At 32.8% G+C, this 22018-nt stretch overlaps 2 protein-coding genes across 2 annotated transcripts in view; both read right to left on the reverse strand.

Moving 5' to 3' along the window:
* Positions 1-146: 146 nt before the first annotated feature.
* LOC107492402 (uncharacterized) lies at positions 147-9247 on the reverse strand. The gene is made up of 27 exons (XM_021125692.2): positions 8985-9247; positions 8509-8865; positions 7508-7624; positions 7139-7294; positions 6292-6956; positions 5997-6118; positions 5823-5914; positions 5430-5661; positions 5256-5310; positions 4935-5054; positions 4782-4888; positions 4556-4626; positions 4293-4457; positions 4129-4200; positions 3451-3552; positions 3272-3361; positions 2864-2939; positions 2665-2761; positions 2430-2499; positions 1997-2176; positions 1770-1892; positions 1606-1689; positions 1337-1521; positions 994-1132; positions 835-894; positions 619-723; positions 147-507 (listed from the first exon to the last, which is right to left on the reverse strand). Exons 1-27 carry the CDS (start codon positions 9075-9077, stop codon positions 394-396), a joined length of 3849 nt encoding a protein of 1282 aa, XP_020981351.1. The 5' UTR covers positions 9078-9247; the 3' UTR covers positions 147-393.
* A 12153-nt stretch (positions 9248-21400) lies between these two features.
* LOC107492491 (translocator protein homolog) overlaps positions 21401-22018 on the reverse strand; it is a gene marked incomplete in the record, with an annotated part of 988 nt that continues 370 nt past the window's right edge. Inside the window, 1 exon segment of the mRNA XM_016113521.3 lies at positions 21401-22018. Within this exon segment, the coding sequence (XP_015969007.1) occupies positions 21621-22018 (398 nt within the window).

Below are 22018 nucleotides of genomic sequence, written 5' to 3' on the forward strand. Positions count from 1 at the left end.
GAGCCTCATTTAAAGGTCTGCTGCTGGCCAATGAATTACTGCATGCACAAGGCAGAATTCGAACCCCCGACACTTGTTTAAGCGGACGAATGAACTGACCACTCAGAGAATATTATATGATAATAAAGCAATTTGATCATCAGATATAAGGACCCTAAAAAATTATGCTTCTTTTTCTTAATTGCCGGACAATATTTAACAAATCTACTACCATTTTATGAAAAATTTGGTGAGAGTAAAATAAAAGGGAAAACCTATGAGCCTATGATACAAAGGTGCCCAGTGGTGGCTGATCTTGTTGGCACCACTTGGGTGATAGAAGAGTAATAATGTCTAACCAAGAAATGCTATACACTTAAGGAGAAGAAGCAGATTTTCTTTCTTTCTCTGCCTTTACATGAAATAGCTCAAAGATCTCGTTCTCCTTGATCCACCTTCTCCATAAAGGTCGTTCCATTGAAGTAGCTCGTTCATATTCAACGAATCTGACGAGAAGCTCGCACACACCTGCAACAATGACCACATAGATTAAGACGAAACGTCGGCCGCAAAAATATGTAACTGGATCTGAGTTCCTCACAAGGAATGCTGCTTCATATGTGAAAGGTCTTAACATACCTGCTCTTGTGCATATCTCAAATCATCCATCTTTAAGGAACGGACATCAGCACTGCTACATAATCCAGGTAAAGGTCTGTTCTCGGCCAATGCTACACTTCTCTCCTGAAACAATGTTAATGAATTTGATATGGTGCATTCAAACTAGGATTATTGTTCATTTCAAAAGAATTAGACAGAATTCAAACAATGTTAATGTAGTATGTATGGACTTACTTCCTTTTCCTTTTCCAAGATCTCTCTTATTGGGCAATAAGCTGCTGTTACACAGAGATTCTGAAACCAAAACAGAAATCACAATGAAAATGAGAATCTTTCAAGCAGAACCAGGTACTACCTTATCTAGCAAATGAGAATGAGTGCAGAAGAGAAGACCTTTAGGTCACTCCCCGAATATCCATCAGTCATATTTGCTATTTCTTCCAAATGAACATCCGGTGCCAAATCTTCTTTTGCTAAGATGACTCTCAGAATTTTTTCCCTGTTTGGAGCATCTGGCAAATTAACCATAAATCTGCATGTTTGAAGATGAAAGACCAGCAATTAGTACACAACCTGTAAAATCTTATATATAGAATAACAAGAGCTTTTCTTCAATTGGACAAAATATACTTTGGTCCTTGATGATCCAAGGTTCCCTATGAATCATGGCCATTGAAATTTTGAGCCAATGGCTGAAGTTAGCATTTACAATAGGATATTAAAATAGTACGTTTACCTTCTTGGAAGCCTCCTAATAACAGCCTCATCAAGATCAAAGGGCCTATTTGTAGCAGCGAGAACAAGTACACGCTCTTTATCTTTTGTTCGCAGACCATCCCAATTCATCATGAACTCATTCTTCATTTTACGCATAGTCTCATGTTCGCCAGGAGTTTCACGTCTTCCTAACATACTGTCGACCTGACACACATAAAAAAAGATTAAACCAGGAAAAAATACAGAGAAAGATAACAGAAAAGGAATACACATAAATGCGATGCTAACCTCATCGACAAAAATAACACTTGGGGCAATCTTGCTGGCTAGAGAAAAGACAGCTTTGACATATTTTTCTCCTTCCCCAAACCACTGGAAAAAAAATTCCATGTCACCACAGCACAAAATAGAAAAATACAACAAAAAGAATTCCCATTTCAAAACATTAAAACCTTTGAAGTAATGCTAGACATTGAAATGTTAATAAAGTTGGCTCCAGCCTCGGTTGCTACAGCCTTCGCAAGCATTGTCTTTCCAGTACCAGGGGGGCCAAAGAGCAGTATTCCCTTGCAGGGCTACACCAAAGTAATTGCAATGAGATGCTATAATACAGGTCAAAATCTGCTTGAAAATGGACAACATACAAAAGTGTAATATTGACAGAAAAGAAAGTCCCCACCTTAGCCAACTGTCCTTTGCTAAAGAGTTCAGGTCTCTGTAGAGGAAGCATGACCAACTCCTTCAAGGTGTCCTTCACGTTTTCTAAAGCCCCAATATCATCAAAAGTGACCCCAATATCACTTGGAGGAATCACATCAGCAAGCAGTTTTTTCTCAAATTCATTCTCAGTAACCACATCCTAGCAAAATGGGGAGGGGAAAAAAGAAAAACAACAATAAATATTAAGAATTGAAGAATAGTCCCCATATATTTCAGTAAAGAACCACCATCGAAACAAGTAATTGAAGTTCCATCTAAAAAATATGTTTACAAGGCAACATGTTTACGAGGCTACGATGCAAAATTCAATTACAGTTGGCCATGGGTGCTGAAGATTTGATTCAAACAGTATCAGGGACAACAAAAGAGATGAAAATCAGCGATTAGATTACCTTAAGCGATTTCTTTGAATTCTTATTTTCACCTTCAATGCCCTGTAGAATGTTCAGCCCATACTTAAGGCTGAACCAATAAATGTAAAATAAGTGTTACAAGATGAATTGAAGTTCATATAAAATGTAAAATAGTGTTTACAGGTGAACTTAAGTTCACATAATTCTATTCGTTTTACTGCTTAATTTTCTTAGGGTCAATAGGAGGGAGATATATAAAAATTATTAGAACAACCTTTCTGCAGATATCACAAGCTTACAGTCTTTGACAGAACCCTCAGCCGAATGCATAAAATGGTGACTTATAGCCCAGCCAATGATTTTTTCCACACCTAGTATAAAGAAGGAAAAGATATCATTGGTAGCTCGCATAAATATCAATATTTCCATGTATAGTGGGATAATTAGTTCATTCAAACTTCACAAACACTAACTTTCTGCTGTTAGAGCTTGATCTTTGATGCAGAGTGTCTCAAGTTCAGGACATTCCAGTCCAATTCGGTTGAGAACCTGAAATCACGTAAGAATCTTACATGTTTGTTAAATAGAAATACCATTGCTAGACAATAAAACTATCATGGTGTCTGAGAAACCATCGTCAAGTAGATCATTTTATTTTTTGCAGAGAAAGTTCATTTATTTAACAGCAATTCTATGCCATATTAAGAATTAGAAATTTACAAAACCCACAAGTACAAGCTATTAATGACCAAGATGACTAATAAACTTTTAAGATGACTAATGAGAGAAAAATGTTGATCCTACATGCAGATGGAAAAAAAAAAAACAAAACAGATGTAGATGATGCAAAAATTATCATAACATATCATCACAAGACTCACTGTTCGAATGCTGACAGTATTGGATTGAGCCTTCATAGTCTCAATATCTCGTTCCAACTGCTGCTTCCAATCAGAAAGCAAAAGCTCATCCTGTACAAGTTCGGAAATAAAATTGAATACGTGAAATGTAAATAGTAACAATATAAATTGCACAATTAAATTCATCTAACAAGTGATACCTCAGGAAGTTGTATTGGCACCCTATTCGGAAAAAGGCGAGTAAGTTGCTTTACTGCTTTGGGACTTTCTTTGCTCCTATCAAGCAATCTAGTGAACTTATCCTAAACAAGGACACGTGGTAATATTGTAGTACATTAGTAAGTAATCCTTTGTGCTGCAACAATGTAGGACCAGCACCGCTGTGGCCTATGGCTACACATAAAATCATGTTTACAAAGAGAAAGGAAGACAAGAAATCCTCCTAACAAAACTTCCCAACATGAAAGCAAATATAGAAATAAACCACACGAAAGAAACCATGTTTACCATAAAATAGCATTGCACACTTTGTAACATTTCACTAAGGTATTTCTTGTAAGGTCATCACTTATCAGTACCTTTAAGTAGTTAGTAGCCAAAATTAAGACTAATTAGTGGATTAGGCTACATTTTAGCCACTCACCCAACCAAATGTTGCATTTTTTAATCATGCCAAAGCTCAAGAAAACCAACCATTAACCAAACAAAGCAATTAATTGTTCAGTAAAACATTTGTCACAGAGATTTGAAAATGGTTTAATTTGTCACACCAATGACACCTAGTAATAGTGCATATAAAGTAGTGCGAGTATTTTATCATTTCCATATCATGACTACGTGAATCAAGATACATCGACGAAAGGCTAATATTATTTTACCGGGAAAGAAAGATCAAGTAATGCTGCTGGATTGCCCCCAAGCTTTGTTAACAGAATGCCAGCATGTGTGGTCTGGAAACATAAAGATTGAGCCATCAAAGTCAGAAGAAATATATTCTCAAAACTCATAAGTTTACTAACACAATACAATAATCAAACAGCACCTTGTCCTTTCGACTATCGAGCTGAGTATGTGAGCCAATTACAACAACATTTTGTGGTAAGCTTTCAAGTTTACTCTTCAAAATGTCTGAATTACCAATGATCGCCTTCTCAATATCTTTAATGAAAACAACTAGTGCAGCACTTTTACTCTGATTGGAGACAACCTATACACGCAATTGAAAAAATCAGTGAAGGATGCTAACGTCTTACAATCTCAGGTAAGAGCCAAGACAATTATTGGAAAATTTAGCAGTAAGGCCACCTCAAAAATATCATTAACTGCGATCTTGTCAAAGTCATCTCCTCCAGAACCATCCCGCAGTAACTGATTAGCTGCAATATAAATCATCAATGAATTTTAAACACAAATATAGCATAAAAATGACAATACTTGCCAAAGACGGAAAAAAAAAAAATCTCTCTCAAAAGAACTAATAGCATAGTACTTAACTAGAACATATTACACAAGTTTTTTCGTTTTTTTTTACCCCCTTCTCCCTCAAGGCGTACATATACATTATTGCATAGCAAAATTTCTTTTAGAATATAGGGAATTGACACAAATAGAAGTTTCATTAGCAATGTAAACAGAAAACTGCATAAGATATGGAAACAAAAATGAATATTGTAGCAAAGCTGACTAGTCTCTCTGCAAAGCATAAATGGAAACTACAATGAAAGCATGAAACATATCCATGGCCAGAGCACAAGAAAGAAGCCATAAACACAATTCTTTCACAAAGTACACTACATCCACTATGCTACAAGCAAAATACACACGGAATTAGAGAAAGGTAAAATCTAAATCTCTGAATTGGAAAAAGAAAAAAATTGACAGTGAATTTGAAAAAAAAAACTATTAAAATGCTGCCAAAGAGGAGCTTCTAGTTCATGAGTATTTCCCTCCCACACAAAGAAAAAGAGGGAAAATATTATAATAATTTTTCCATTACACAAATTACCTAGTTTGTGGCGATGAGGGTGAATGAATGTGACCAATAAATTTTACTCGATCACCTGCAATATATATAAGAACGAATACATTAAATGTTCTAAAATTCTTCATATGAAAGTGAATGAAATGATAAGATGTCATGCTGCAGACAGTACTCGGTTGCGTGGAAATAACAGCATACCATTTTTAAGAATAGTGGCTTTTGATGACCCGACATTAGTCTCTAGTTTCACCCACCCTGGAGAACAGAATGTGGATCCACCAATAATTTGCCCATCAACACTAGAGACTAGTTTAGAGACTGATTTCTTGTGCTGTGATGTGGAAACCTGAGTACTTCTCTTAGCAACTGCAGGTGTTCTTTCAGGCTTTGCACTTTCTTTAGCATTGTGCACTTCTGTTAATGATGTGCCCTGGGAAACAAATTGTTATTGGAAACAATTATTATTAATGCACTTTAATGCAATTTAGTAAGAAACCATCTGAGGAGAACCAAGAAAAATTCAGGAAAGATAATGAAGCATGGAAGAGTCATAAAATTATCCTAGAGAACATCTATAGAGTCAAAACATACACCAGATAGCAAAAGAGAATCCACAATTAGTAGGCTGGCAGAAAAATGCTTAGCAAGTGCCTTGGACAAAGTTTCCTGGTATATTTCGGAGCCTGCACAAGAATCATATAGAACTAAATCACTCTCCATTACTTAAAAGGGAAAACATAAGTATAAATAAGTATGACAGACTACCTGCGGGACCAGATAATAATATCCGTGGGGACACTGAAGAGAGGTTTGAAGCATATTTTCCAAAGCCTTTGCTTTTCAGATGCATATAAGTAGAAGCAATCAAAACATTCTTTGTCGTATCACTGAGACAATAGAAAACCTCATAATCAGTCACAAATAGAACTTCAATCCAGAAAGAATATTAATGTATCAACAGCTTATATGTAATCTAATTATAAACAAAATAGAGGTACCTTCTAGTTAAGGTCCAATCAAATTAGAGACTAATTAATTGCAAAATAGAAATTGTTTGCACCTTAGATAATATGGGAAAGTTTCAAAAGACACATCAATATCTTCATGACTAAGAATTCCTTGTTTCAAACTGTCCTTAAGTGCTTGCTGCTTAGAAGATGCCAATACTGTCGGGGAATCAAGATACTTAAGAAGTAGTTCTCTTAACTCACTCTTCTCTTCAGATATCTTGTAAATATTATCTAATTCAGGACAAGGGGCAGCAAACATCCGCAGTAATGGTCGTAATTGATCACTACCCGCACTTGTCTTCCCAACATCTGCATTCAGAGTAGAACTTGCCATGCTATCAACATTAGAATTTTTCTCAACAGTTGTAGAGGATGCAGGAACAGTTTTCTCAGCGGAAAAAACTCCTGCTGGTTCATTAATGCTAGTACCATCCTTCACTGTATTATCTGGAATGCCATCCTCATTGCCAGGAGATAATGATGAAACTCCAGCAGTTTGTTGGACATTATTGCAAGTTTTACCAGAAGGTGTGATGATTGATATATCTTTGTGAACATTAGACAAAGAGGCCAACATCGATGCTCCATCAACAGTTGAAGGGTCACTAGATCTAGCTTCAATCTGCATTCCTCTTATTAGATCACTTTGGGCTTCTAAAATACTCAGAGAAGGCACACCAGTAGTAGCATTAATATTGGTGAGCTGCTGACATATCTAAATTCAACACTAAGGTGCCCAACAAATATCCACATAAAACAGTCTATATCGAACAGGTTTCCTTGTGTAGTCAACACAAAAACAAGCACAAAAGGAAGGAGATAACAAGAACTAAAAGGTTAAAGGGATAATTTTTTCCAAGTATGGCACAATGATGCTTGAAACATGGGAAAGGATACATATATCACATAAGCATGCTTGCCATAAATGTTGAAGACCACCTCATCACCTCCGCTCAAAACCACTCGGGCATTCTTTCGATACATCTTGCCATTAACTTGAACAGTACCTTTACTCCCTGTGATTTCTAGTAACGCAAAAGATGAACCACCATGCTATGCAGAGATAAAATCACATTAGAGGTCAGTAACAACAACAACAACAACAATATAACTTCTTCAGTTCAGAAATTTTCAAACCTGTCAAATATATCCATAAAAAATATTCATTCTTTCTAATACATATCACCAAATATCTAAAATATACATTTTCACTTGGAGATGGATTCTTTTCCACAACAAAGCTGTACAAATGACAGGAAATTATACCTCAATGTGGCTCAACTTGCACAAAACATTACTAACAGCTGGATCTTTAAGCCACAAATGGCACTGACGGCCTTGACCCACAGTGAACAGAGGTTCACACAAGGTGAGATGAGGATTCTGAAGAACCATGAGTAACAAAAGAAGATTAATTCCAAACCTACAACATTACAACAAGGAATAGCAGAGCTCTAATAAGAAGACAGAACCAAAGTCCACATCCCAGTTGCGTTCATTTCAAGCCAGTAACAAACAGAAGATACCCCCAAGTATGTGTCTTTGTGTGTGTATGTGTATGAGAGAGAGAGATCAAACCCCTTAACTTTTGACATTCTGGAAATTGGAAATAATAACAATGGCAAGTACATATGACATGAATGAATGCACATGTAGAATAGGGGGGGCATCCACACCCCATGATATCGAAGTGCCCTAAGGGAGGAATTGGGCTGAACTTGCCAAACAATGCAGTTAGCTTCATGATCATTCATCCCGCAGCTGTCATCAGACTAAAAAGAAGACAAATGTCACTTTTCTAACAAGGCAACATCTGCAAACCACAATACTTTTGTACTAACATGAGCACTGTAGGCAGATGACTGAGTACAACATCCATTCTGGTCAAAGGATGTTAGTCCTAACACAAAAATTGCTTCATTGCAGACAACTGAGTACAACTGAGTGTTGACTCTTCCTTCAGCTAACACACAAGAATTCTCATACTGGCATAAGCAGCATTTTGACCTTTAGCTTTCTTTCACCTCCCATCCTCTTAAGGACCTCAATCACTCTATTAGCACACCCACCAATGATGACACAAACACACTACTCTACGCAAGTCCCAAGATGCCAAAGATCAAACTAAGAACATGCAAATAGTGAGACAAAACAATACAATCAAGAGCATATAGATGCTGAAACTAAAAAAACTACCGGATTAAGAACATGCAAAAAGAATGAACTAAAGAATCAAGAACATGCAGCGAGTGAAACAAAGCATAAACCTCTGAGCACTGAGAGATAAGCATCCCCCAAGTGACCTTCGGTCCTGCCATGGCAGAATTAGCGGAGCGTTTCTTTGAACGAGGAAGCTCGTCTACGGCAGCGGCGGCGGCGCCAGCCACCTCGGTCTTGTCGGCTTCTTTGGCGTCCAAAGACTCCGGCAAGGCGATGACCACCTCTTCAACGGGCGGAGAAGGAGACTTGTCTGCATCGCAAACGTTCACAACCTCCTTCAACGAACTCGTATCTTGCAGATCAGAGGAACGTAGGTCCGAGTCACCAGATCCATTCCCAGATTCGTTGGCAGCATCGAGAATCTCCTCAGAGGGAAGAACAACTGATGCGGCGTCCTGGGTCACCTAGAAGTTTCATAACAAGGTCGTGAATTTCACCGAAATTCAGATACCCATTTGAGAGATGAAGGAGTTTACGTTGAAATCGAATTGCGGGGTCGCGGGAAATTCAGTAAAGACGGTACCTTTGATCGTTTAGCGTTGGGAGAAGAAGGCGAAGGAAGAGAGCGCTTGGAGGAAGAAGACGAAACGGAAGAGCTGCGTCTGGTTTCGACCATGATTACGACGGTGACGGTGACGGTGACGGCGGCTGTCGGAGATTCCCTTCTGTTGGTTTCTCTGATCCGAACAGAGTTCGCCGAATGAAAAGAGAATCGGAGAGAGAAAGAACGAAAGAGGTTTGTGACTCTGTCTCTGAATAATTGTAGCAGATCCCCTTATCAAGCTTTGTGTTCTTGATTTTATACGTAGAAAAATTGAAAATCATCATCATAATAATAAATCACGTAAAGAAGTTAAATTATTACAAATTCCAATAATAATGATGATATATTAAATATTATTATAATGGATAATTCTCACTACTATACTTTAATATTTTATTCCTATTGCTATTGACTAATAATACAAGACTACAGAAAAAAGAAAACATTAACTAATTAATACTTTCTTTTGTCTTATATTTAAATTAACGTTAAATAATTCTTATTTGTTACATTAAAAATATTAGTTTTATTATTTTTCTTTATTTATTTGCTCGCACTGGTTAATTAAAATAATTGAGAGGTCAAGTAGGAAAGGGTTGTTTGTGAATGTGAAGCAATGAGCAGAAGAGAAATAAATAAATAAATAAATAAATAAATAAATAAAATAAAAGAAAGATCCAAGAACAAGAAGTAGTAGGTTGTGTTAGTGAGTTTGTTGGAGCGTTGTGTGAAAACCTGGAAGGATAGTAAGCACATCATTAGCAAATAAACAGTTAATATTTTTAGTGAAAAATAAAAAATTAACTATCCTTAATTTAAATGTAAATAAATATACAAGAAAAATATTGATTAACTAATATTTCTTATAATTTATTTTTAATGCGCTATATTTTATATGTGTGTTTAATTACGTAATGCTATATGGCTAAGAAATATTATCATTTTTTGCTAATATTTAACCAGCAATAATTTATATCTATATTTACAGACATTTTGCATACAAGAAATATATAATTTATACTTATATTTACTAAAATTTTGCGCATATGAATTAAATACCGTTTGTACACATGAATTAATATAATTTGCACCCATCTTTTTTTAGAATTTGTACACATGAATTAATAAAATGATAATTTAGTGTTTGTATTAACTAAATGATAACCAAAAATACTAAAAAATAAAAAATTTCCTGTCCTCAAGAGTTTCTCACAAAAATAACTGCTTTTGATATTAATCAAAAAAATAATTATTCAAAAAAATATAATTATACAACTGTATCAAATATTTTATATTTTTAATACATCAAAATTAAACTCTATTTCTTGTATGATAAACTATTTTAGTACTATATCTTAAGTCATGTCCTATAAGAATATGTTGAATCACTTGTTTAAAATTTTAATTTGAAAAAAGAATTGCATACTGCAAAAATATGGGACAAAATTCTGATATTCTAATCCCAAGTGATGAATTTCGTTTATGTGGAAAAATTGTTCCCATGTACAAGTGGATATGAAAAAGTGTAAACACGCACAGCTGTGGGTGTGTGTGATAGTGAGTGGTGCGGCCACCCTGAAGTATTAGGGGTATGTTGGTCAAGTCAACTAGTAATACTATGATCTAATCTAATATTCTAATGTATGCTTAGTATTAATCAAATTTATGCCAAGATATATAAATGGATTTCATTACATAGCTGTCCACTTCCCAAATATGTTGATACTGATTTGTTTTGATTTATTTCCTTCCTTCCCTTCAGATGCCAATCCTCCACGTCTATATCCTCCTAACTCCTAAGTCTTAACTCAACCACATGTATTATATTATGCCAAAAATATTAATAACCTACCACTAATTTCTCTTCTTGTATGTTTCTACAAAGTAAAGATAAAACAACATCTAATTTTAACAAATGATATAGATGCATATTGGATTCATATATTTGTTAAAGAATATTCTTTAATGAATGATATCAAAGGTATTTAAAAAATTATATTACTAAAAAGCTATTTAGAATAAACAAGAATTTGCTTGATATAACTTAAAAAAGTATTATAAACTCATTTGGTCTATTCAAACAAATTGATTCAATTGGTAAATCTGTTAAAAAGAGAAGTGAATAGTAAATACTTTCTACTGATGATACAAATTTTCATGAATAATTATTTTAACTTTTAAGATCTATTTTTTTATATATAAATGATATTAATATTTTAGTATTATGTGCTTTGGATTGTTTTTTTTATAGTAAAAAAATATTTTTTTAATAAAATAATTTTATTCAATTTAAAATCTATTTGAATACGTCTTTAAAAAAAAACTATTTTTATTAAAAAAATAAATTTTGTTTTTTTTAAAACTAACTATATTATTTTTTTAAAAAGTAAAAGAAAAAGACATTTTGAATATTTAAAGGTTCAGTTTGGATTAATTTTTAAAGAAAGTACTTATTTTTTTATCCTTTTAAAAAAAATTTTAACAAACAAAAATTATTTTATATTCAGATAGATTTTTTTAAAAATTTTTTAAGTATTAAAAACGTTTTTGCTTCTACCTTTTTTAAAAACAAGGTATTGTTAGTTTAAAAAAAAACAAATAATTTATTTATTTTTTTAATGAAAGTTTTTTTTAAGACATATTGAAATAGATTTTAAATTGAATAAAAATAGTTTATTTTTAAAAAAATATTTTTTTCTCAAAAAAATAAATTTAAACTAATACAAAAATTCCTTTTAAAAAATCTATTTAAATATGAAATAACTTTTATTTATTAAAAATATATTTTTAAAAAAATATAAAAATAAGTATTTTTTTTAAAAGCCAATCCAAATTGACTTTATATCTAAGTATAAAGAATTGAATAAATATTTTTATCGATTTTTAACTATTTGTTCGAAGACAAAGTGATTTTTCACTCTTCGAAAATTTATAACGGATTTCTAACCATCAAAATAATTAGTTTAAATGACTCTTATTACAAAATTATTCTTGTTATTGAATTAAGCAATCTCCAACACATTAACCGTTTATCTATTTATAAAGATCGTTTAAACTAATAATTTGAATTATCGTTTTATTAGAGATCAGTTAAAAATTTTCAAATTATATAAAAACACCTTATCTTTCAAACAAGATTGAAAAGAACATTTATTCTGTCGATAATTAGATGGAAAAGTTTATTTTCTTTTTCTTTTTCTTTTTGGTATAAGGTTAATTTTCTATTTACATATGTGGTTGTTGACTCATCCAAGTTGGGCTGTGAATGATGAGCTCGTACAAATTAAAACTGCAAAAGAGCATTGGGCCGACATCCGAAAGAATAAAAGAGGCGGTTGGAAAAGGTGCCACCCAACCAACTTGCGCTTCATGGATGGACTTATATATAAACGAGCTATATTAGAATATAAAATAATATATGTTGATTTTTAGTATTTTGTAAGACGTAAGTTGTTACCAAATATGTTTAGGACAGTGATTTTGTCGGTTTTTCAATCGATAATTGTTTTTTTCATAGAGGATCCTTAATGTCGTAAAGTTTATCTAATTTTTTTGCGTTAATAAATTACAAAAAAATTATTTTTTTAACTTTTGTATAAATATTTAAATAATTTTTTAAAAAAATTATAATTTAATTTTATAAATTATAACATACATTAATATTATTATTTTTTATAAGTTAAAAATTATAAAACTAACTTTTAAAATTTCGCAAACGACCATAAATAGACATGCAATTACTGCATTCATATAATTTCTTCCTATGTTGACGTATTTCTTGAATAAAAAGGGAATTGTGAACTTTTAGCATCTACTAAACATTTTACCCGTGTTTACACGGTAATTATAATATTAATAAATAAAATATAATATTGTAGCTATTATAAACTTTACAAATTGTTAAGGTTGGAAAATTAATAATATTGATTATGATAAATATTTAGTGTTTGGGTTAAAAATCTAATTATATTTGTGATGTGCGTGTGATTGTGTGAATAGTTGCAGTCCAAATAAAAAGAATAACTAGCACAATATATAAAAAATAAAAAATAAAAAACAAACAAAACAAGGAAAAAAATCAAGTTTAGCCCAAATTAAAATCATATTATACTACTTTTATAAGTCCAATTAGTAATCTAAATCCATTCACTTATATTAATGGCTAACTAAATAATGAAACTCAAATTTTATCTGAACTAAAATAAAATTATCGAATTCATTCCTTCTCCTTTCTTCTCTTTCACCCACGTGAAAAACAAAGAAAAAGGAAAGCAAACCCTAACATAAAATATTATCCTAACATAAAATGTTATGTTACTTCGAATAATATTTAGAAAAGAAAGAGGGACTCATTTTCTCATTCTATCACCATATATTTAAGAGAAAAAAAAGTTATTCTACCTCTCATTAGTTAGACACCAAATCAGAAAAAAGAAAAGCAAATGTCTAATCAAAACATAATCAGAAAAAAAAAAGGTTATTTGTTTTCATATACATGCAAGAAAATCTTTTGATGATATATTCTTTCCTCTTCACTACCATGTCAAAAAATATAAAGAAAAATGGAGGTAACTTTTTTCTACTTTAAATCAAGGAGTAAAATATTTTTTTGGAGTCAAAGCACAAGATTAAGGGTTTGGATTTATCAAGTCCATTGAGGATCAATTTTTAAGGAAGCTGCGTTATTTGTCTCTGATTTCAAATTCCTGATTTTTGAGGCTGATAGAAGAAAAAAGAAGAAAGACTACAGCTAGTCCTAGAGTCAAGAAGCTGATTTTATGAAGTAAACCTCCGTTTAGAAAAAACAAAGTTAATACAAATAGGAAAATAACTTCAGATTGCAAGGAAGGAGAGAGAACCAGAATCTGAGTTTCATTAAGAACTTTTCTGTGAGAGTTTAACGTTTTGGACAGTATTTCTACATCAAAGAAACATTCCGCCAAGATAGAGAGCTTCATCAGAGAGAGCTGAATCCGATTCAACTTATAGCGTAAAGGCTGTAAATCATCATCTCCTTTATGATTTACTGTTTGTATTTCTGTTTCAATGTTGTATCTTTCTTTGTATTCATTCAATGATAAAAGACAAGAAAGAGAGGCATTGAGAAAAATCCACTGAGAGGAAAGATTAGAGAGATACTTGGAGAGAAAATTCAATAGTGATTTCAGATTTTTTTTTATTGTCTTTCTGTTTTGTGTCATGTACCTAAGAGGTCTCTCTTGTTAAGTTGGATAAGCACTTAGTATATTGAATCTAGGTAGTTACATAGCCAAGTTAAGTTTATGTTGAAGCTTGATGTGTCTCTGATAGGATTATGTTGAGTCATTGGGATTGGTGTATGTAATACTTGAAAAGATAGTGAAAATTTTATCAACGTTGTGATAGAGACTGGATGTAAGTTATATTGCACTAGACAATTGAACCAGGATACATGATTGTGTTATCTTTTTCTTTCCTACTCTGATTCTATTTTTCACGATTCATGAGATAAAATGAAATTGTCTCCTGCTTAATCCAATACGCACAGAACAAACAGAAGCCAAGTTATAAGTTCTGGTTTAAAACTTTGTTAAACAAGTTAAAAGAAGGCCATAGATTCAACTCCCTCCTCTAAGTCATCAAAAACCTTCACAAATTAAATTTTTAAATATTATAAAATTAAAAAATTATTAAAATTAATTTAAAATAACAGTTTAGTATCATTTTGAATTTTTTATATATTCTATATTTATATTATTCAGGTAATACGCAATTAACATTACTTATCTACTAATTTATTTATTTAAAGCCAACAAAAAATAAATAAATTAATCTTTTAGTTAAAACAAATTTTGTACTACATTTATAGTATTTTTAATTTATTTTAAAGATATTTGTGCTCGATAATCTTAATTTATGAAATAGATTTAATTTTAATGTGCATATAAAATGTACGTCTAATTATAAAATATCCCGTCTAAAAAAATAACTAAATTATTTTCTATCGTTAATTGGCCATCAACAAGAGCAGTCAACAAATAATTTTTTTTATAATAGATGGATCAAAATTAAAACTCTCTTATAATATAAAGAATAATACAAAAAATAAACAATTATTTTAATAACATGGATTAAAGAGGACATTTATCTTTATCTAATTCTAAAAATAAAAATATTATCTAAACATTAAAATTAGGTATTAAAATTAATAAAATATATATTATTTAATTTATTTTTAATATATATCTTATATTCTAATATATATTTTATACTATTAACTGATTTTAATATACACATAACATAATTTTTTAACTTTGCTAGGTCAATTAGAGTATCAGTCAATTCTGTCAACTACAATTTAGATCACAATATAAAAGTCTAATAACAAAAAAAAAACCCACAACATTATCCAAACGTAATTTTATGTTGAAGAGTGCTACACATTCAAGTCATTTGGTTTACAAGTCATACAAGTTGGAAAAAACTTAACAAAAAGCACGCTGGCTCATATACGATTTTCATGGCGTGCTTCGCGTTCTTACTTCTCCTTCTCCTCTTCCTTCTTTTTCTCATTCTTCTTCTTCTCTTACTCTTTTTCTTCTTCTTCTTCCATGAAAACGAGTTTCTTATCAAATTTGTTTGATCTCCTTCGTGCGTTCTCTCTTTACCTTTTCATTTGTTGTTTTATCGGCGTTTATCATTGGTATTCTTGCTTCGATTTTTTTCGATTTTCATGGTTTCTGAAATCAAGCTTTGAAATCATTTTGAAGATAATGCAACTTCAGAAACACACCCAACCGATTACAGAAATACACCCAAACGGTACAGAAATACACCCAAACGGTTATAGAAATACACCCAAAGGATTACAGAAATACACCCGAAGGATTTAAGAAATACACCCAAAATTCGTTAAAGTACACCTTATGCATAATTTAGAACTCTTCTTCTTTCTCCTCCTCATCTTCTGCTGTTTCTTCTTCTTCTTCATTTTCTTATTTCATATTCTCATAATTATTTTTGAGAGGAAAAAATCAAACAAAGAAGAAAAAAAACATAATGTTGTAAAATCAAAAGAAGAACGAGGAGAAATACGACGATGAAGATGAAACACTTCAAAAACGAAGAAGAAGAAGGAGAAGAAAAAGAGGAGGCATGGAAAAGAAAAATAAAAAGAAATAAATTACTTGTATAACTTGTATGTGGAGAATTTCTCTTTAAAATAATGTAGGAATCAATCATATTTTACTAAAGAAGAAAAAAATGCATATTAATAAAGATTTCATTAAGGAAGAATCAAGTTGTAATTGGAAGGATCTTGGACCATCATATAACATTCAAAATCCCAAAATTCATAATCAAATTAAGGAAGCTGCTGCACTTCGTTTGTGTATGATGAAACAAGGAAGGAAAGTTTTGCTCATCAAGAACCAACGGCCATGAAGCCTAAATCATGCAACGGCTAGTCCTAGCTTGTGTCATGGGGATTTGGTTCCATACCATTTATGAAGAAGAACAAGTCCTATATATAGAGAATTTATCGAGGATGGAAACAACTTTTTCGTGGAGATCATATTGAGAAAAATCAGATTTTAGTCCTTGTGTTTTGAGTGTGTTCTTCATCTATTGTGTCTAGAATTAAGAGTTTATTGAAAGAAACAAAAGGTAAAGCGAGTGTTCACACAAAAACCATATATTCTATTTTGTTTGAGAGTTGTGATAAAAAATGTGCTTGATTGAGTATACTTGATTTTCCGTAATTAGGTTGAGTTAGCACCTAAATGTTGAATTAAGTTTAAGTTAACTTAGGATATTATAAGAGTGTGAGTCTCTTGGAATTAATGACTGTAATCTGTTTTGATTATAGTAAAAATTCTACCATTGTTGTAGTGAAGACTGGACGTAGATTACATTGTACTTTATGGTCGAACCAGGATATATCGTGGTGTTCTCTTTCTTCTTTAACTCGTTTATTAAAATTGTTTTCATTTTGCTGTTCTAATCAGGGCATTTTTTCAAATTATCTGCTGAATTTTGAGTTCTGCATAAATTATTTAAATAATCTAAAAGTAGTTGAATTGATTTAAACCCCTTCTCAATTCATTTAGGAATATTCACTTTATTTTTATTTTTCACTATTACTCACAGTAAAAAAAATCGCACACCCCACCTTCCCCTCCCACTTCCACTCACGACGTTCACCCTGTCGTCTTCATCTCCCGCTCCAGTCACATCGTCGTATTGCCGCCACAATTGGTGCTGATCATCCACTCGCCGTAGCAATGGCCCCGGTCTTCTCATAACGACAATGACGCCCATAATCCCACAAAGAAAACCAATCGATTCTCCTTCACGTTATTGCGTCGCCCAGCCTTGTCGTTGAACCGATGTCGTAACTCATCCGTCTTAGCAAGGAGCTGCCGAAGACAACATTCACAATGCCACGAAGGGATCTCCGGATGGCACCCACTGTGTTGCGCCCAATTATGCCGTCGATCAGCCCTTACCCAATCCTCTCCCACGTGATTTGTTTGTCGTAAAAGGTGGACAAAAGACTCCTCGTTGTCAATTGCAACGGATATGCTCAGAAAATAATTGTAGGATGTTTCTTTTGTTAAATTTTAGATGGTTATTTTTTTAAACTTGGGATGTTTCTTTTATAGTTTTATTCGATGCAGGTCGGCGCAGCACGACGCATATAGAAGTAACGACAGAAGACACAACAATAACACAACAGACAATTGAAGATGAGATACTAATTACGTGATGAGAGAATTTCACGCGATAAGAGGGAGTTTCACGTTGATGAAGCGATTATGTGATGATTGCTAATAGAAAATTACGTTTTGCTAATCTTAATTTAGTGACACTAATCATAATTATTTAAAATTCTATTTTTTTTTAATTCAAACTCTTATTCTTTTAATAAATTATTTAAATTAGCTAATGGTATAATTAGCTCCCTATACTTTCTTTTAAAAAATATACATTACTACTTTTTTATGTATTATTCTAGTTATCCTGAAAATACAAAACTTAATATACATTTTTTTTCAATAAACTTTTATTCTTACTGAAATATGATTTTTCATGCATGCTATGGATATGAGAAAAATATAAAAAAAATCAAGATTTATTATTTTTCTAACACTGTATTTTTTATTTATATTTTTAAATATTAAAAATTAATTTTTTAAATATTAAAATGTTTTTAACCATTTATAAATTAATTAAGGACTAAACTATTGGCTAAAAATAATAAAAGTGGCTTTATAGTATTTCTCAGTTATAAAAACTACTTGAGTTATGATAGTAAGAATATTTGCAATGAAATATTGAGTTAATAGTCAAAATAGTTTCTTAAAGATATTTCGATTTTCATTTTTGTATCCGAAAGAATAAATTAATCAAATTTGACCTTGAAAGATAACCAACCTAATCATGTTAATCCTTCCATTATTTTTCTTACTGACGGCGCTAACAGAGAATGACGTGGCAGTTATATTTTTTTTTTTGTCGAGCATGGAACCAAGGCAAGCCCAAACCCGGAAAAACAAACCCTAACATCACTGATTGTCTTTTCTTGCTCCTTCATGGTGGAACACTGCACAAATCCTTCATCTTCCCTGGCAACGGCTCTGCCGCCACTACCTCGGTTATGGTCGGTCTTGTTGCCGCCGACGACGCTACTTCCGTTGCCTCCACCCATGCCTCTTCTCCTGCTACCGACACCTCTGCTAGCGCTGCCACTGCTGACGTCTTTGCTGCCTTCGTGGATGCTTCTGTTGCCTCCGCTGACTCTGCTTCTGGCGCCGATGACTCCGCTACTGCAGCCGATGACGCCGGTGCTACCTCCGAAGTTGGCCACCGCTTCTCTGCTTCACTTATGCTGTCGCACTCACATAGTAGCTATGCTTCCAACTCCTCCATGTGAAGCAGGAAGAATGATGAAAAAAGTGTCTTGTAAAATATCCCAAATGGAGATGACACCATTGTCCTAGTCGGAGACGACGGATTTGAATTGGAAGTGGTGGCAGCACCATCATTGGTTGAAGTGACTATACTTGGCATTAGAACTTCATCTAGTGGACCGACCACCAGGAGTGGTGGTTGGAATGCTTAAAGCTACCCAAAGGAGTGGTCTAGCTACATTTATTGTCATTGTTTGTTTTGTTCTCTTCTGATTTTGGCTTTTCCATTAAGCCTAACCCCACTTCCTCATGCATATTCACTTCTTATTGATAAATAGGGGTGTATGCGGATCGGATCGGATATGATATCCACGTTTTTTAGTGTTGGATCTGATTCGATCTGATCAACAAATGTGCGGATCGGATCAGGATATCGGATATATTCGCATAATTGAACATTATCTTTTTAATCATATTTCTAGGTAAAAAATTCAATAAAAATATTTCTTTCACACTTTTAAACCTATTTATTCCTAAAATATTTTTAATCAAACTTTTCTTAAATAACAAAAATAAAATAATACAATATATGAATAATAATTACTAATTAAAACATACAAACAAGTAAATATAATATCAAACATATATATTTATTTCTTTATTTTTAATTATTATTGTGCATATCTGCAGATTCACGGATCGGACATGCGGATGTAGAGCAGATATCCGCGATCCGATCCATAAAAGGTACAGATCGGATCCTATCCGATCCGAAAAAATTATTGTTTTTTTAGTTAGTATTAAGTCTGACGAGAATAATATTCTACAACCAGTAATTCGTTGATTTTCAAACCAATGCAGATCGAATGCGGATATTTACCGCGGATCTGCGAATACGATCCGATCCATAAACACCCCTATTAATAAATCAAGAGAAAAGAGGGACAAATTTTCAATTAACAAAACAGAATTCTTGTTGTTACCATCATTAATTTCATGATCTATTGTTGTGTTTGACCAAGCATCGATGAAAATTTTTGGTTTATCAAATTAGAGAATTTTCATAAGAATTAAAACAGGATTAATAAAAGTTAGAAAGCGCTTGTTGTGTTGTTGATTTAGACATTTAGTACATTTCAAGCTCCACAAGGGACATACTAACAATAGTCGTATACTAACAATACTCTACGATTACTGGTTGCGGATAATATCGCGATCTTCTTCGTTTTCAAATGATATCACGATCTTCTTCGTGACCATAGATTAGGAAAGCAAAGAATAAAAGTGAAAATGAAAAAGAACCTTACATCGTTTTAAGTGTAAAATGATATCGTTTATTATACTGTACTGTCATTTTACATTTCAAGTAAGCAAACTATAATGATAGTCTCAAGAAATTAATGAAAAAATAAATGTGATTTTTAAAAAATTATTTAAAAATTAATTTGATTAAAAAATCATTCAAAAACAAAAATAAGAATTGCTTTGAGTTTAAGTTTTATAACTATATGTTGGCGTTCGAAGATTGCCTCTAGCATTCCCAGGACCTTATATATTATATGCGTGGCAAGTTGAATGGAGAACGAAGCACATGAGCAAACTAGTGACGCGGATACGGAGCAGCAGAGCCGACAACGAGAGTGAAAGGAGACTACAACACCACCGGCGACGCGAGTTGAGGCAGACGCGAGTAACGTCAGTAGCGCCGGCGACGGGAGTTGGGGTAGACGCGGTCAGAGTGCAGAGAGATTTAGATTTGAGAGAAGAGGATTAGGATACACACACATGTATGTATTAGCATAGTACACTTTGTAATCTAAAAATAATATCGTGAAAGGAATAATAAAAGATGCTGGATTCGTGCAAGTAAATTTCACATCCTTAGTTGTATATAATATAATTTGCCATTAAAATATACTAATAAACACATATTAGCTTTTATAGCTTTTAAAAAAAAGCTTTTGAACTCTAACACTCTCACATTTACATGACTTCGAAAAAAATCAAAATTTACTTACATAAAAGAAAGTGAACGAGAATGTATTCATTTTGCAGGATTAACTTCTTTATATAGGAAAAAAAAGTTTAACTGATCTTTAATAAAAAAATCAATAAAATTTTATTACTATTACAATTATATAGATATTATAGATAAAATAATTAAAAATAATATAAATTTTTGATTGAATTAATACTTGGAAAAACAAATTGCACTTAGTTTTAAATTATTGTTTACCACAGATGTTCTTATAAAACTTAAAATAAAATAAAATAAAATAAAATTAGTATTGAAAATGCTCTAAGTGCATATTGCATATTGCAAATGGCAAATTTCCAGTTGAATTAAATCACGTGTAATTAATTTGGTTCTACAAACACAAATTAAACGAACCACAAGTCTTTACCAGTAAAAGGGTTTCATTCATTCAGGGTATAGATTTTGTTTTATTCAAATCAAATCACACAGAGAAATTTACAAACGCAGATCTAATCATTCAATAACGATTTAAAACACAATATTAGTAGTTCTTACCTCATAATAAGACAACTTTAAGCATATACATATTTAAGATTTACACACACACAAAACTTACAAAGGAAACAAGCAGACCACCAAAAAAGCACAGGGAATATAATATTATTTAATATTTACAAGGGGGTTTGTATGAAGGTACCTAATTAAGAAAACGTAATTGATCTGGTTAATCTCTAATTAAAAGTATGATTAGGCAGAAAGGAGCTTAAGATTTACAATGGAGAGAAAAGCGGTCCAAGCCAAACAAGGCTTTATCAAATCAGCAGCAACATGGTTGACCTGCTTAAACACACGCATGCACCCATACAGGCACCCAAACAGACCCAGGCACAGCACCATGCCCACCCTCGAAGCACCTGCACCGAACACAAGCGGGTCCCACAGAACCGTTAAGAGGAGCTGAGCCACGTAGAGCACCACAGCTACGGGGTGCTTGTGGAATCCTCCTTCGGCCCAAACCATCCAGGCCGAGAGGCCCATCAGGAAGCCCGAAGCGGGTAAAGTTAGGTGTAGGGCCCACGAGGGCGGGAACCAGAAGGGAGTCTTGTGATCCATGTGGTGGTTGGCACGTGACATGGAGCTCGATA

The sequence above is a fragment of the Arachis duranensis genome, chromosome 6 (assembly GCF_000817695.3).
Source record: "Arachis duranensis cultivar V14167 chromosome 6, aradu.V14167.gnm2.J7QH, whole genome shotgun sequence".
NCBI lineage: Eukaryota > Viridiplantae > Streptophyta > Magnoliopsida > Fabales > Fabaceae > Arachis > Arachis duranensis.

Bases quoted from the DNA above. Each gene is read 5' to 3' on its own strand.
- LOC107492402 (XM_021125692.2), bottom strand. From the start codon at position 9,077: ATGGTCGAAACCAGACGCAGCTCTTCCGTTTCGTCTTCTTCCTCCAAG. The intron at 1,690-1,769 runs GTTTTAATGTTT...TTTTTTTTCCAG, and splicing joins TGTCTAGCATTACTTCAAAG to TGGTTTGGGGAAGGAGAAAA. The intron at 1,133-1,336 runs GTAAACGTACTA...TCAAACATGCAG, and splicing joins ATTAGGAGGCTTCCAAGAAG to ATTTATGGTTAATTTGCCAG.